This window comes from Hemitrygon akajei, chromosome 1 (genome assembly GCF_048418815.1).
Source record: "Hemitrygon akajei chromosome 1, sHemAka1.3, whole genome shotgun sequence".
Taxonomy (NCBI): domain Eukaryota; kingdom Metazoa; phylum Chordata; class Chondrichthyes; order Myliobatiformes; family Dasyatidae; genus Hemitrygon; species Hemitrygon akajei.
Genome location: NC_133124.1, coordinates 64670249 through 64683261, shown reverse-complemented (window position 1 = coordinate 64683261; position 13013 = coordinate 64670249). Strand labels below are relative to the sequence as shown.

General features: G+C 38.9%; 1 protein-coding gene across 4 annotated transcripts in view; it reads left to right on the top strand.

Annotated features, from left to right (window-relative positions):
- Nucleotides 1-10594, top strand: part of calb1 (calbindin 1) — a 38496-nt gene extending 27902 nt beyond the window's left edge. For all 4 annotated transcript variants that reach the window (XM_073044528.1, XM_073044523.1, XM_073044511.1 and 1 more), the window contains 5 exons: nucleotides 820-875; nucleotides 968-1007; nucleotides 2039-2092; nucleotides 9933-10004; nucleotides 10112-10594. In XM_073044528.1, the coding sequence (XP_072900629.1) occupies nucleotides 820-875; nucleotides 968-1007; nucleotides 2039-2092; nucleotides 9933-10004; nucleotides 10112-10225 (336 nt within the window). In that variant the 3' untranslated portion in view covers nucleotides 10226-10594. The remainder of the gene's footprint in view (nucleotides 1-819; nucleotides 876-967; nucleotides 1008-2038; nucleotides 2093-9932; nucleotides 10005-10111) is intronic.
- Nucleotides 10595-13013: the final 2419 nt, after the last annotated feature.

Sequence of the window (13013 nt, the reverse complement as noted above, 5' to 3'; positions counted from 1 at the left end):
AATAAAGGGTTTGGTGATCAGACAAGAAAGTGGAGTTGAGGCCAAGATCAGATCGATCATGATTTTATTAGAATGGCTTGAATAGGCATCATCTACTCTTGTCTCTTTCTCCACCCAACACCTCCTAGGTGTTGGCTTCCAATGTAAAACAGCTATTTGGTAAAATTCCAGTGGCAGATAATATAATATGAAAATGAATGTAATAATTGGTATTTGAAAGTTAATCCATGTTGATATCACCTTAGAGATTTGCTTATAAGACTGTATTTCTCCCTCTGCATACCACATGCTAGGCATAATCGTTCTGAGATCAATATATCTCTATACACAAATATCCCATTAACTGTGCTCACAAGTGACACAGTACACGGGATTGCAGATGCTGGAATTTAGGAAGTGTCTGTAGAGTTAAGTGGACAGTCTGGACCAGTGAAGGATCTCAACTTGAATTGTGGACTATTTCTCTCTACAAAGGCCACCAAATTCACTGAGTTCCTCCTGTATTTGTATTTTGGTTTACTGAGATCATGACTTGTGATTAATAAATTGGAGCTGGTACAAGGACAGAAAATAGTCAAATAGAGTAAGTTGTTATATACATACTGGGACATTCAGATGGAAATGAGTCCAAAATAAATTTTAAATATCAAAATATCTTTGATTAATTTCCTTATCTGTAAATAAATTTCCTTTTATAACAGGAAAATCCTGATAACCTAATGCAACATTTTGTTTATGAAAATCTCAACTTATTTATACTTTCTGAACAGGATAAATATTTGATCTACTTTAGGAAACTTTTATTTCTTATTTTTTAAGCTCAAAATGTTTGATTCAAATAATGATGGAAAGCTGGGACTCAGCGAAATGGCCAGGTATGTAATTTTAAATATACATTTTATTTAAATCAAAGAGCTTCATTTATGTAATGTAAGTTGACAAACCACATGTGCATTTTTTTGAATAGGTTACTTCCTGACAAAGAGAATTTTCTTCTCAACTTTCAAGTAGGTACTATTATATTTGTATGTTTCACAGTTGGAAAGGAAAAAATCTATCAAACATATAAGGATAAAGGGTTCTGTACACTATGGCAAATGGGGTCTTGACCACTACATTCTACAATTCAACCCTTTATCCTCAATCTTGCATAACACATTAAACTGCTGATAGATTGTATAGTATACATGAATCGTCTGCCATTGTTAGTCTTTTTATTACTGTCATCTTAATTCCATCACATTTTCAATCATGCTAGAAATTTGCTTATCAATTTGTTTTTGTTGGAGACTTGCAGTTTCTGTCTGTAGGGTAGGCAACAATCTGATGCTATTTACAAGTCCTCAAAACATACTTAATGGCACATTGCTAATCAATCTCAAACCAACTCAGTATCAGTCTACTGAATATCTTGGAGTAGGTACCAGATTATTATTTTTATCAATACCTAGCTATAAACTACACAAGTGGTTGCAGAACTTTTAAAACTATTCTTCACATATTTTCTGATATGTCAGTAGGATAGTAGAAAACTTCAACATCACTGTTTCCACGAACTTACTCCTCCACTTTCTCATTTTTGCTAGACCACAAATTCCTAGGCTCCCTTAAGTATCACTCAAACCCAAAACATACGAAATGATCAGCTAGAGGAACTCAGCAGGTTGAACAGCATCAGTGTATGTATGTGCATGAATTGTTGATGTTTTGGGTCACCATGTCAACAATTCCTTTCCCCTCATAGATGCTGCTTGACCTACTAAGTTCTTCCAGCAGATTGTTGCTGCAGATTCCAGCATCTGAAGTGCCCTGTGTCTCCATGATACGCACTATTTAATTACATCCATGGTCTCTCAATAATCTCCAGACCACTTTCAGGGATATTAAGGATTCATTCCCAGAACATAGAACATTATAGCATAGAACAGATTAATATTGTATTTTCAGATGCCTTAAGTGGTCTTAGAATCAGATGTTACATACTGATTGAATGCCTTGGTATGTGCTTGCTGAGTTGTTTTTTCTCCTCAATTTTTAGGGGGTGAATATGTCCTCAAAAGAATTCAATGATATCTTTGAATATTATGACCAGGTAATTCATTTTTCTTTACTTTACCTAATGCTAAGTTGCTGTCTTATGACCAGTCAAACACACCTGATGATTGCACTGAGCATTATTACAAATAGGCAACATGCCACGCCTTTCCTTCACAAACTCTGCATAATGCATCCTGCACCACTGGTAGGACAAATCCACCTTTGGAAGGTTGGGACTTTCGGGAGAAAGTACAGTGGTGTCAATAGATGTGAGTACTCTGGAGGTCCTTAACAAAGCCTGTAGATCCCCATTAGGTTTTGTCCCATTGGGTGAAACTATGTCCTTCAGGACTAAGCAGTGTTGTTATGATGATGATAAAATTTCAGTTTTGGTTTTACTGGATCTTAGTGCTGCTTTTGACACAGTTGGACATGGCATATTACTGAAGAGACTAGAAAACTGGGTGGGACTTTCTGGTACAGTCCTAAAATGACTTAAATCGTATTAATCGGACAGGAACTATTTTGTATTGATTATCTGAATTGAATTAATTTAAATCTTGCGTCCATCCCACAATGTGAAGGGGTAAATATCTTTGTGTTACTCTGTCACAATGTACAGACATGTGAATTTATAAGTCTAATGACTTGTAAAAAGAAGCTGTCCCATAGCCTGTTGGTGCTGGCTTTAATGCTGTGGTACAATTTGCTAGGCGGAAGCAGCTGAAACAGGTTATGGTTGGGGTGACTGGTGTCCCTGATGATCTTCCAGGCCTTCTTTCTGCACCCGCTGCTGTAAATGTCCCCAGTGGGGGGAAGTTCACATCCACAGATGCACTGGGCTATCCGTACCATTCTCTACTGTACCCAGCGATCAAGGTTGGTCTAGTTCCCATACCAGGCAGTGATACAGTCAGTTAGGATGCTCTCCCTGGTGCCCCTGTAGAAGGTCTTGATGATTTGGGCACTCATGTCAAACTTTTTCAGTCATTTGGAAGAGACGCTGTTGTGCTTTTTTTGGCCACACAACTGGTGTGTACAGTCCAGGTGAGATCTTCGGTGATGTCTATACCAAGGAACTTGAAACTACTCACCCTCTCAACTGCACACCCATTAATGTTGATCGAGGCAAGCCTATCTCTGTTCTTCCGGTGGATGTAGTGTACCTTGATTTTCGGAAGGCATTTGATAAGGTCCCACATAGGAGATTGGTGGGTAAAATCAAAGCTCAGGGCATCGGGGAGAAGACATTGATATGGATAGAAAACTGGTTGGCAGATAGAAAGCAAAGGGTAGCGGTGAATGGGTGTTTCTCGGAATGGCAGGTGGTGACTAGTGGGGTGCCACAGGGCTCAGTATTGGGACCACAGCTGTTTACAATTTACGTCAACGATTTGGATGAAGGCATTGAAAATAACATCAGCAAATTTGCTGATGATACTAAGCTGGGTGGCAGTGTGACATGTGATAAGGATGTTAGGAGAATTCAGGGTGACTTAGATAGGCTGGGTGGGTGGGCAGATACTTGGCAGATGGCGTTTAATGTGAATAAGTGTGAGGTTATCCACTTTGGGGGTAAGAACAAGAAGGCAGATTATTATCTGAACGGTGTAGAGTTAGGTAAGGGAGAAATACAAAGAGATCTAAGAGTCCTTGTTCATCAGTCACTTAAGGTGAATGAGCAAGTGCAGCAGGCAGTGAAGAAGGCTAATGGAATGTTGGCCTTTATTACAAAGGGAATTGAGTACAGGAGCAAGGAAATCCTCTTGCATTTGTACAGAGCCCTGGTGAGACCACACCTGGAGTACTGTGTACAATTTTGGTCTCCAGGGTTAAAGAAGGACATCCTGGCTGTAGAGGAAGTGCAGCATAGATTCACGAGGTTAATTCCTGGGATGTCTGGACTGTCTTACACAGAGAGGTTTGAGAGACTGGGTTTGTACACGCTGGAATTAAGGAGATTGAGAGGGGATCTGATTGAAACATATAAGATTATTAAGGGATTGGACAAGATAGAGGCAGGAAATATGTTCCAGATGTTGGGAGAGTCCAGTACCAGAGGGCATGGTTTGAGATTAAGGGGTAGGTCATTTAGGACAGAGTTAAGGAAAAACTTCTTCTCCCAGCGAGTTGTGGGGGTCTGGAATGCACTGCCTCGGAAAGTAGTGGAGGCCAATTCTCTGGATGCTTTCAAAAAGGAGCTAGATAGGTATCTTATGGATAGGGGAATCAAGGGATATGGGGACAAGGCAGGAACCGGGTATTGATAGTAGTTGATCAGCCATGATCTCAAAATGGCGGTGCAGGCTCGAAGGGCTGAATGGTCTACTTATGCACCTATTGTCTATTGTCTTCCTGTAATCCACAATCAGCTCTTTAGTTTTTTGGACATTGAGGGAGAGGTTGTTATCTAGGCACTACTGTGTCAACATCTTCTCTGTAGGCTGCCTCCTCACCATGAGAAATAAGGCTCTTCAATCTCGTATCATCTGCGAATCTGATCAGCAGATTGGAGCTGTGTATGGCAGCACAGTCGCAGGTGTAAAGGGTATAGTAGCTGCATATCTGACTGAACAAAAACAACACGCAGAGTGCCTCAAGGGTGCATACTAGGGCCTCTTCAGTTTAACATGTACATGTTCCCTCTAGCTCAAATCATGGTAAGCAACAAAATACCTTGCCTTAATTTTGCGAATAACGCTCAGATTTATATAATAGTGTTATCAAGTGACTATGGTCCCATACAATCACTAAAAAACTGTATTGAACAAATCACTGATTGCATGAACTGGAATTTCCTCCAGGTAAACAAAGAGAATCCTGAAATAATTGTTTTTAGTGCCAAAAAAGAACGATTAGAAGTCAGTGCTCACTCAGAATCCCTTTCGTTACAGAGCTCAAGCCAAGCCAGAAACTTTGGTATTGTGATGGACTCCAACTTAAATTTTAACTGCCACATTAAGACAAATTACAAAGTCAGTCCATTGCCATCTTAAAAATATAGCGAGAGTTAAAGGGCTTATGTCTTAGCAAGATCTAGAAAGGCTCATCCCTGCATTTATTTTAGTAGGCTTGACTACTGTAATGCCATTTTCAAAAGTCCCTGTAAAATATCCCTCAGACAGCTGCAACTCATTCAGAACGCTGCTGCTAGAGTCCTCACTGAGACCTAGACAATAGAACATACCACTCTAGTTCTCAGATCACTACACTGGCTTCCTGTCTACCAGAGGACTGACTATAAAATATTACTACTGGTTTATAAGGTGCTGAAAGGTCTAGGGCCAAAACACACCTCTGATCTCCTGCTGCATTCTGAGCCTTCCTGAGCTCTCAGGTTGTCTGGGGTGTGTCTGCTTCCTGTCCGCAGGTTCAAAAATAAACACGGTGAAGCAACTTTTAGTTACTATGCTCCACATTCTGGAATAACCTTCCAGAGGATCTGAAATCTGCCCCAACTTTAAGCTCTTTTAAAGAAACAACCACTCCCTCAATGTCACAAAAACAAAGGAGCTGGTTGCGGACTACAGGAGGAATGGAGACGGGCTAACCCCTATTGACATCAATGGATCTGGGGTTGAGAAGGTAAACAGCTTTAAGTTCCTCGTCATCCACATCATTGAGGGCCTCAAGTGGTCTGTGCACACCAGCTGTTTGGTGAAAAAAGCACAACAGCACCTCTTTCACCTCAGGCCAGGGGTGTCAAACTCATTTTAGGTCACGGGCCAGATTGAGCAAAATGCAGCTTCATGCGGGCCGGATCAGTCGGACGCGTGCGAACGCAGCTTTCGTTGCCTCCGTTTTTTCAGCCTGCTCTCATGTGTCTCAGTCTCTGCTATAACTACAAAGTGTTTCACTTTACAAATTCCGTTTCTTATGAAGAAGACTGCCGAGCAAGACTGCCGAATAAACACTAAAAACCCTGAAAACCTGGTACCTGAATAAACTCAGCATTCGCCATGTCATATACCATAGGCGCTTCGATTACTGGGGCCAGCTTTAATAGTAATTAGATATTATCTCGCGGGCCAAAGATAATTCCACCGTGGGCCGGATTTGGCCCGCGGGCCTTGAGTTTGACATATATGCCTCAGACGGTTTAGGAAGTTTGGTATGGGCTCCCAAATCCTAAGAGCGTTCTACAGGGGCACAATTGAGAGCATCCTGACTGGCTGCATTACTGCCTGGTATGGGAACTGTACTTCCCTTAATCGCAGGATTCTGCAGAGAGTGGTGTGGACAGCCCAGCGCATCTGTAGTTATGAACTTAGCATGATTCAGGACATTTACAAAGACAGATGTGAATAAAGGGCCTGAATGATCATTGGGGATCCGAGTCACCCCAATCACAATCTACTCCAGCTGCTACCATCCAGGAAACAGTACGGCAGCATAAAAGCCAGGACCAACAGGCTCCGGGACAGCTTCTTCCACCAGGCCATCAGACTGATTAACTCATGCTGATTTGAGTATATTTTTATGTTACATTGACTGTTCTATTTATTATAAATTACTATCATTGCACGTTGCACATTTAGATGGAGGCATAAAGACTTTTACTCCTCATGTATGTGAAGGTTGTAAGAAATGAAGTCAATTCAGTTCTATCGAGCTTTAAAACTTTTATTTTCGCTGTAGCTTTTAATTAGAATCTCCTGCACTGTACCTTCTATTTATCATATTTATTTCTGAGTGATTTCATTCTCTTTCATATTGTCTAAAATTTGATGTTTGCGTTTTATATCTTGTTCTGTCTAAGCACTTTGACCTGCCCTGTGTTTGAAAAGTGCTATACAAATAAACTTGCTTGCTTCCTATTGAACCACTCAGTGAAGAGCATCAATATTCCCAGCCCAGTGCATATCTTGTACCCTCTGTTACTCTTTCTTTGTTTTGTAAATTGTTTAATATGGAGCTGTACTGATTCATCAACTTTGGTAGCAAGGGGAGCAGGTTCCTCAGTACACCTGTACACCTTCCATCTTGACCCCTCCCCACCCCAACTTATTCTGGCTTCATCCGCTTTCCTTTCCAGTCCTAATGAAGGGTCTCAGCCCAAAATGTTGCCTGTGTGTTCCCCTCTGTAGATTGCTGAGTCCCAACAGCACTATGCGCGTATTGCTCAGCATTTCCAGCATCTGCAGAATCTCTTATGCTTAAAATTTTCTCACCTACATTTGCTATAGAAACATAGAAAACCTACAGCACAATACAGGCCTTTCGGCCCACAAAGTTGTGCCAAACATGTCCTTACCTTAGAACTACCTAGGCTTACTCATAGCCTTCTATTTCTCTAAGCTCCATGTACTCCAAGAGTCTCTTAAATGACCCTATCATTTCCACCTCCACAACCGCAGCCAGAAGCCCATTCCACGCACTCACCACTCTCTGCGTAAAAAAACAACTTACCCCTGACACCACCTCTGTACCTACTTCCAAGCACCTTAAGACTGTGCTCTCTCGTGCTAGCCATTACAGCCCTGGGAAAAAGCCTCTGACTATCCACACGATCAATGCCTCTCATTATCTTGTACACCTAATATGCAAATGAGCTACTGTAAAAGCAGTGTAAAAGGAAAATTAGAATTTTGGATATGAATAAGCTGAGTGGAATAAAGTAACATCTACTTGGTGTTAATCATGACACAGGTTTTACTGTTAAATGCAACTGACTGTGAAAATGCAACACAATGAAAGTATTATTCTGCTGCTCATAATGGAGGTGGATGGATTACATTTTCATGCCTTCCAATTGCATTACTGCCTTTTGGGCAATAAGATTAAAATTGTAACATCAGTATTTGTTCCTCTTATAGCACAAGCATTGTAGTACGGTATTTTTAATTATAGTATGAGGATCATGGACTCACGAGGTAAATTATTTATGACTAGGATGAAGGTGAAGTGTCTTAGACAAATTTCTACTCCAATGGGATGTTTTGTCAATGAATATATTCATAACTGTTAGTGATAGATTTAGATAACAAGGTAATTGTGGTATAAGGGGAAAGGGGATAGGAAGGGAAAGTAGAAGGGAAAGTAGAACTGAGATAAGTAAACTGTCCTTTTATGAAATGTGACAGCAGTTTACAGAGGCAATTAAGTATGTTTCTAATCCCATTTAAAATAATAAAATTGTCTCAAAACCAGTTTGTGAATAATTTGGCAATCCTGAATTAGCCAGAATGATTAAAATTAATGCATTTGTCACTGTTTATTTATAAGTTGCTCAACAAAGTAAAACCATAATTGGCTTACTTTTTCCTGAAGCACAACCGTATGCACAAACTGGACATAGTAATGAAAATAGATAGTTAACTTTTCAATAGTCTACCCATTTTTACGTATTAAATGCAAATGTAATTTGATGCCATCAAGATTACTGTACAAACAATTATTAAACCCTTTAGACTATACAAATTATTTCTTCAATTCTTTTCTAATTTTGCTATTTGTCAGTATAACCTATTATGAATTTAAAGGTTAAAGGCATACATTAAGAAACTTGTATTAATAAATATAACACTGCAGGTACTTAGCAGTGAGAATACTATTAGAAATGCATAAAGTTGCAGTCCCCAGTACACTAGATAATTTATTAAATATATTGTTACATTTAAGTATGCAAACTTACTATACAAATTGATGTTTCCATTGTTATCTTAAGTCTGAATCCATCAGCTGAATATTACTTCAAGAAGAGTGATATGAGCAAAAAGCATTAAAAAAAAAGCCTTCAACCCATTTGAGGTGTATTTGAGACTAATATGGAAAGCAATATAAGTGATAATGCAAGTTATTTATAAACTTCACCTTTTCATAATAACTATACAGCACCAATTTCATTTGAATCCTATGATGTTTACTGGTAATTATGTGTTCCATGCAGGCTATCATAATTTAGACACTGAGGTTTATTCACTTTAAATCTGTATTCACCCACATAATTAGCAACATTCTTCTAACAGTCTTTTTCTTTTGTAGTGCATCGATCTGGATGGTTTAGGGTATCACAATGAACTCCCATTTTCTAAAGTAGCTCTACATATGTAATACTGCATATTCATTTTAAAATATGCTTCCCTTAAGAAATTTAAACAATAGTTTGTTTTTAAATAAGAGGATACACAACTTTCAACTTCATAAGTATTTATTACTGTGCGGTAATCTGAACAGTTCATGAAGGCTGATTTTTCTGTTTTTTACCAAATAAAATTATAAGAAATGGAGTGACCTAATATTTAAGAAATTAACCACATGTAGAATATAGATTAACCTAAACACGGCCTTCACAATGTGTGTGTACAAAGCCAGGCAGGGAGTTAAATACCGTTTCAAAAATCATTCGAGATATAAGTTTTCTTCAGGGTTTTTAATAAGAACTTACTTGTGAAGATATTGCTGTTTTAAGGGTAAATAAATAGGGGATGGAGTTGAATGTCTTGCTACACCAAGTGCTTCAAGTCAAAATATGAATTAACCTGCACAGGAAATGATATAAAAAACAGCTTATGTACAGGAAGTGATGTTCATACAAAACAAATACACCTCTAGAGGCCAGAACACACCCTGTCTGGCATCCATGGGATGTCAGCTTAGCTACTGAAACTAAAAGACAGATGATCATTCTCAAAAATCACTCGAGTTGGAAGCTTTCTTCAGGGTTTTTAATGAGAACTTACTTGTGAAAAGATATTGCCATTTCAAGGCAAACAGAGTGTAGTGGAGATGGATGTCTTTCTTGTGCAGGAAAAAATATAAAAAGCAGCTTACATACAGGAAGTGATGCTCAAAACAAACTGTGCCTCCACAGGCCAGAACATTGACCATGTTAATGAGATTTATATTCTAATAAGAAAATACAAAAGTTTAAACTTGTATCTTTTTCTCTTTAGGATGGCAATGGATATATAGATGAAAATGAATTAGATGCACTACTAAAGGACCTGTGTGAAAAGAACAAACAGGTAATAAAACAATGCAAACTACTAACTTTAAAGAGTTAAACAAATGAAGGTTTTATTCTACATGGCTGTTTCTGAAATTTAGTTAACTATATGATTATAAAATACAGGACCTAGACATTGAAAATCTTACAACTTACAAGAAAAACATCATGGCTTTGTCTGATGGAGGAAAGCTCTTTCGGAAAGACTTGGCATTAATCCTCTGTGCAGAAGAGTTTTAAATATCTTGCATTCTCGTCTGCTTGTGATTTCTGTGAAGATAGCTGTGTGCTAAATGGGTGTAGGATATGCTTTCCTTCTACCTGTATGCATATAGGTTAATCTGTAGAATGTGCAACACATTCTTTCTGATCTGTTGTATCTATACTCTTTGTAATTTATTGCTTTTGTATCTACAGAATTCATACAATAAAATATACTACTGAAAATGATATGAAATGTGGCATAAAACAGTTGTTTTGTATGGAAATGAAAGAAGTGTTTATAATAAATGTTGGTGAAACTGTTCTAGATTACTTAATAAATGTAATGAAGGTATAAGGAGACCTTGTGCAATTGACACAATTCATAATTAAAGATGTTAAAATTAATCCAGTAAAAGATTTTCAATAATTGTTCTGTATATGTTTTTAAGCATGGTGTACATTTTTTTGAAAAAAAACTTAACAAAATACAAGTAAACAACATGCTGAAAACAATTTGAACTACACAATTTATTGATCAGTTAAAGGCATATAATTCCTCTGAAAAAATACCCAATTGTATTTGGAATCTAGTTTGTTCCTTTTCATCTTTTTAAGATATACAAGATTAAATGGTGAAACAACATGGATGGACAGAGGAGGCATTGACTGAGTTCAGAAAAATAAGCAGCAAATAAACAGGAAAGCAAAAGCAAATTGACAAAAGATAGATAGATAGATAGATAGATAGATAGATACTTTATTCATCCCCATGGGGAAATTCAACATTTTTTCCAATGTCCCATACACTTGTTGTAGCAAAAACTCATTACATACAATACTTAACTCAGTAATAATATGATATGCATCTAAATCACTAACTCAAAAAGCATTAATAATAGCTTTAAAAAAAGTTCTTAAGTCCTGGCAGTTGAATTGTAAAGCCTAATGGCATTGGGGAGTATTGACCTCTTCATCCTGTCTGAGGAGCATTGCATCGACAGTAACCTGTCGCTGAAACTGCTTCTCTGTCTCTGGATGGTGCTATGTAGAGGATGTTCAGGGTTTTCCATAATTGACCCTAGCCTACTCAGCGCCCTTCGCTCAGCTACCGATGTTAAACTCTCCAGTACTTTGCCCACGACAGAGCCCGCCTTCCTTATCAGCTTATTAAGACGTGAGGCGTCCTTCTTCTTAATGCTTCCTCCCCAACACGCCACCACAAAGAAGAGGGCGCTCTCAACAACTGACCTATAGAACATCTTCAGCATCTCACTGCAGACATCGAATGACGCCAACCTTCTAAGGAAGTACAGTCGACTCTGTGCCTTCCTGCACAAGGCATCTGTGTTGGCAGTCCAGTCTAGCTTCTCGTCCAACTGTACTCCCAGATACTTGTAGGTCTTAACCTGCTCCACACATTCTCCATTAATGATCACTGGCTCCATATGAGGCCTAGATCTCCTAAAGTCCACCACCATCTCCTTGGTCTTGGTGACATTGAGACGCAGGTAGTTTGAGTTGCACCATATCACAAAGTCCTGTATCAGTTTCCTATACTCCTCCTCCTGTCCATTCCTGACACACCCCACTATGGCCGTGTCATCAGCGAACTTCTGCACATGGCAGGACTCCGAGTTATATTGGAAGTCAGATGTGTACAGGGTGAACAGGACCGGAGAGAGTACGGTTCCCTGTGGCGCTCCTGTGCTGCTGACCACTGTGTCAGACCTACAGTCTCCCAACCGCACATACTGAGGTCTATCTGTCAAGTAGTCCACTATCCAATCCACCATGTGAGAGTCTACTCCCATCTCCGTTAGTTTGTGCTTTAAGATCTTGGGCTGGATGGTGTTAAAGGCACTAGAGAAGTCAAGGAATGTAATCCTCACAGCACAACTGACCCCATCTAGGTCACAGCTACTCTCTATATTTCTGATCCATTCCAGATTTATAGAATACACTAGGATACACTGTGCAGGATAGTAGCTGTAAACCCAGTCTAATCTGATTTTTAATTTAAGAGTAAATAATGCTCGATTTATTCCAAACTTAATATCAAAGCCCTATGATCCTTTCAAGCATTTACTTCATAAACCAGTAAAGTTTTTAAAAATTGCTCTCCATCATGTTAATGTAGCTTCTGTGTATTCTTTTCTTTTCCAAAAAAATCAATTTACCAATGAGAAGTATCATCCTTACTTCCCAACTCTGGTACTGTGCATGCATCATTTATGGTGGTATCCATTATGGTGATTATAATATTCTTATACACATTGGCAGGAAAATGTTTTCAGAATAGTTTTGCTTCATTTTGCTTTGTGATAACACTGATCTAAAATCTCTACTGCCTTGCAACTACACCCCCACTCATAGGGAAGGCTTTGCAAGTAAACACGGAGGGAAAAATCTGGAGCTCGAGTCCCTAAGGCAGTCCCACAGTGATTCCAATGCTGACTGGCAACTCATGCAACACTGCTGGTACCAAATTGTATCAGACTCTGCCGTTCCTTTCGGTTCATCAGATGCATGGAGAGGGGGAGCTTGCTACACGGGCAACAGCTTGCTCTCCACATCATACTGCCCCGGCTTACGTATCCAGACAGCTAGGATGCAATATCCATGGTCAACTCTGACTGACGTTGGCCCTCACCCTCACAACACTCAGCAAAGTAGCAAAACAGCAGTTTCACTTAATTAAAATTAACAAATTCTGATTTTATAACCAATGATAGTTTTAAGTATTACTCATAATAAAGCCATTTCAATTCGGCAAGTTAAATATAACTATTTTGAAAATATAATCAAATATAAATCATCTAAAACC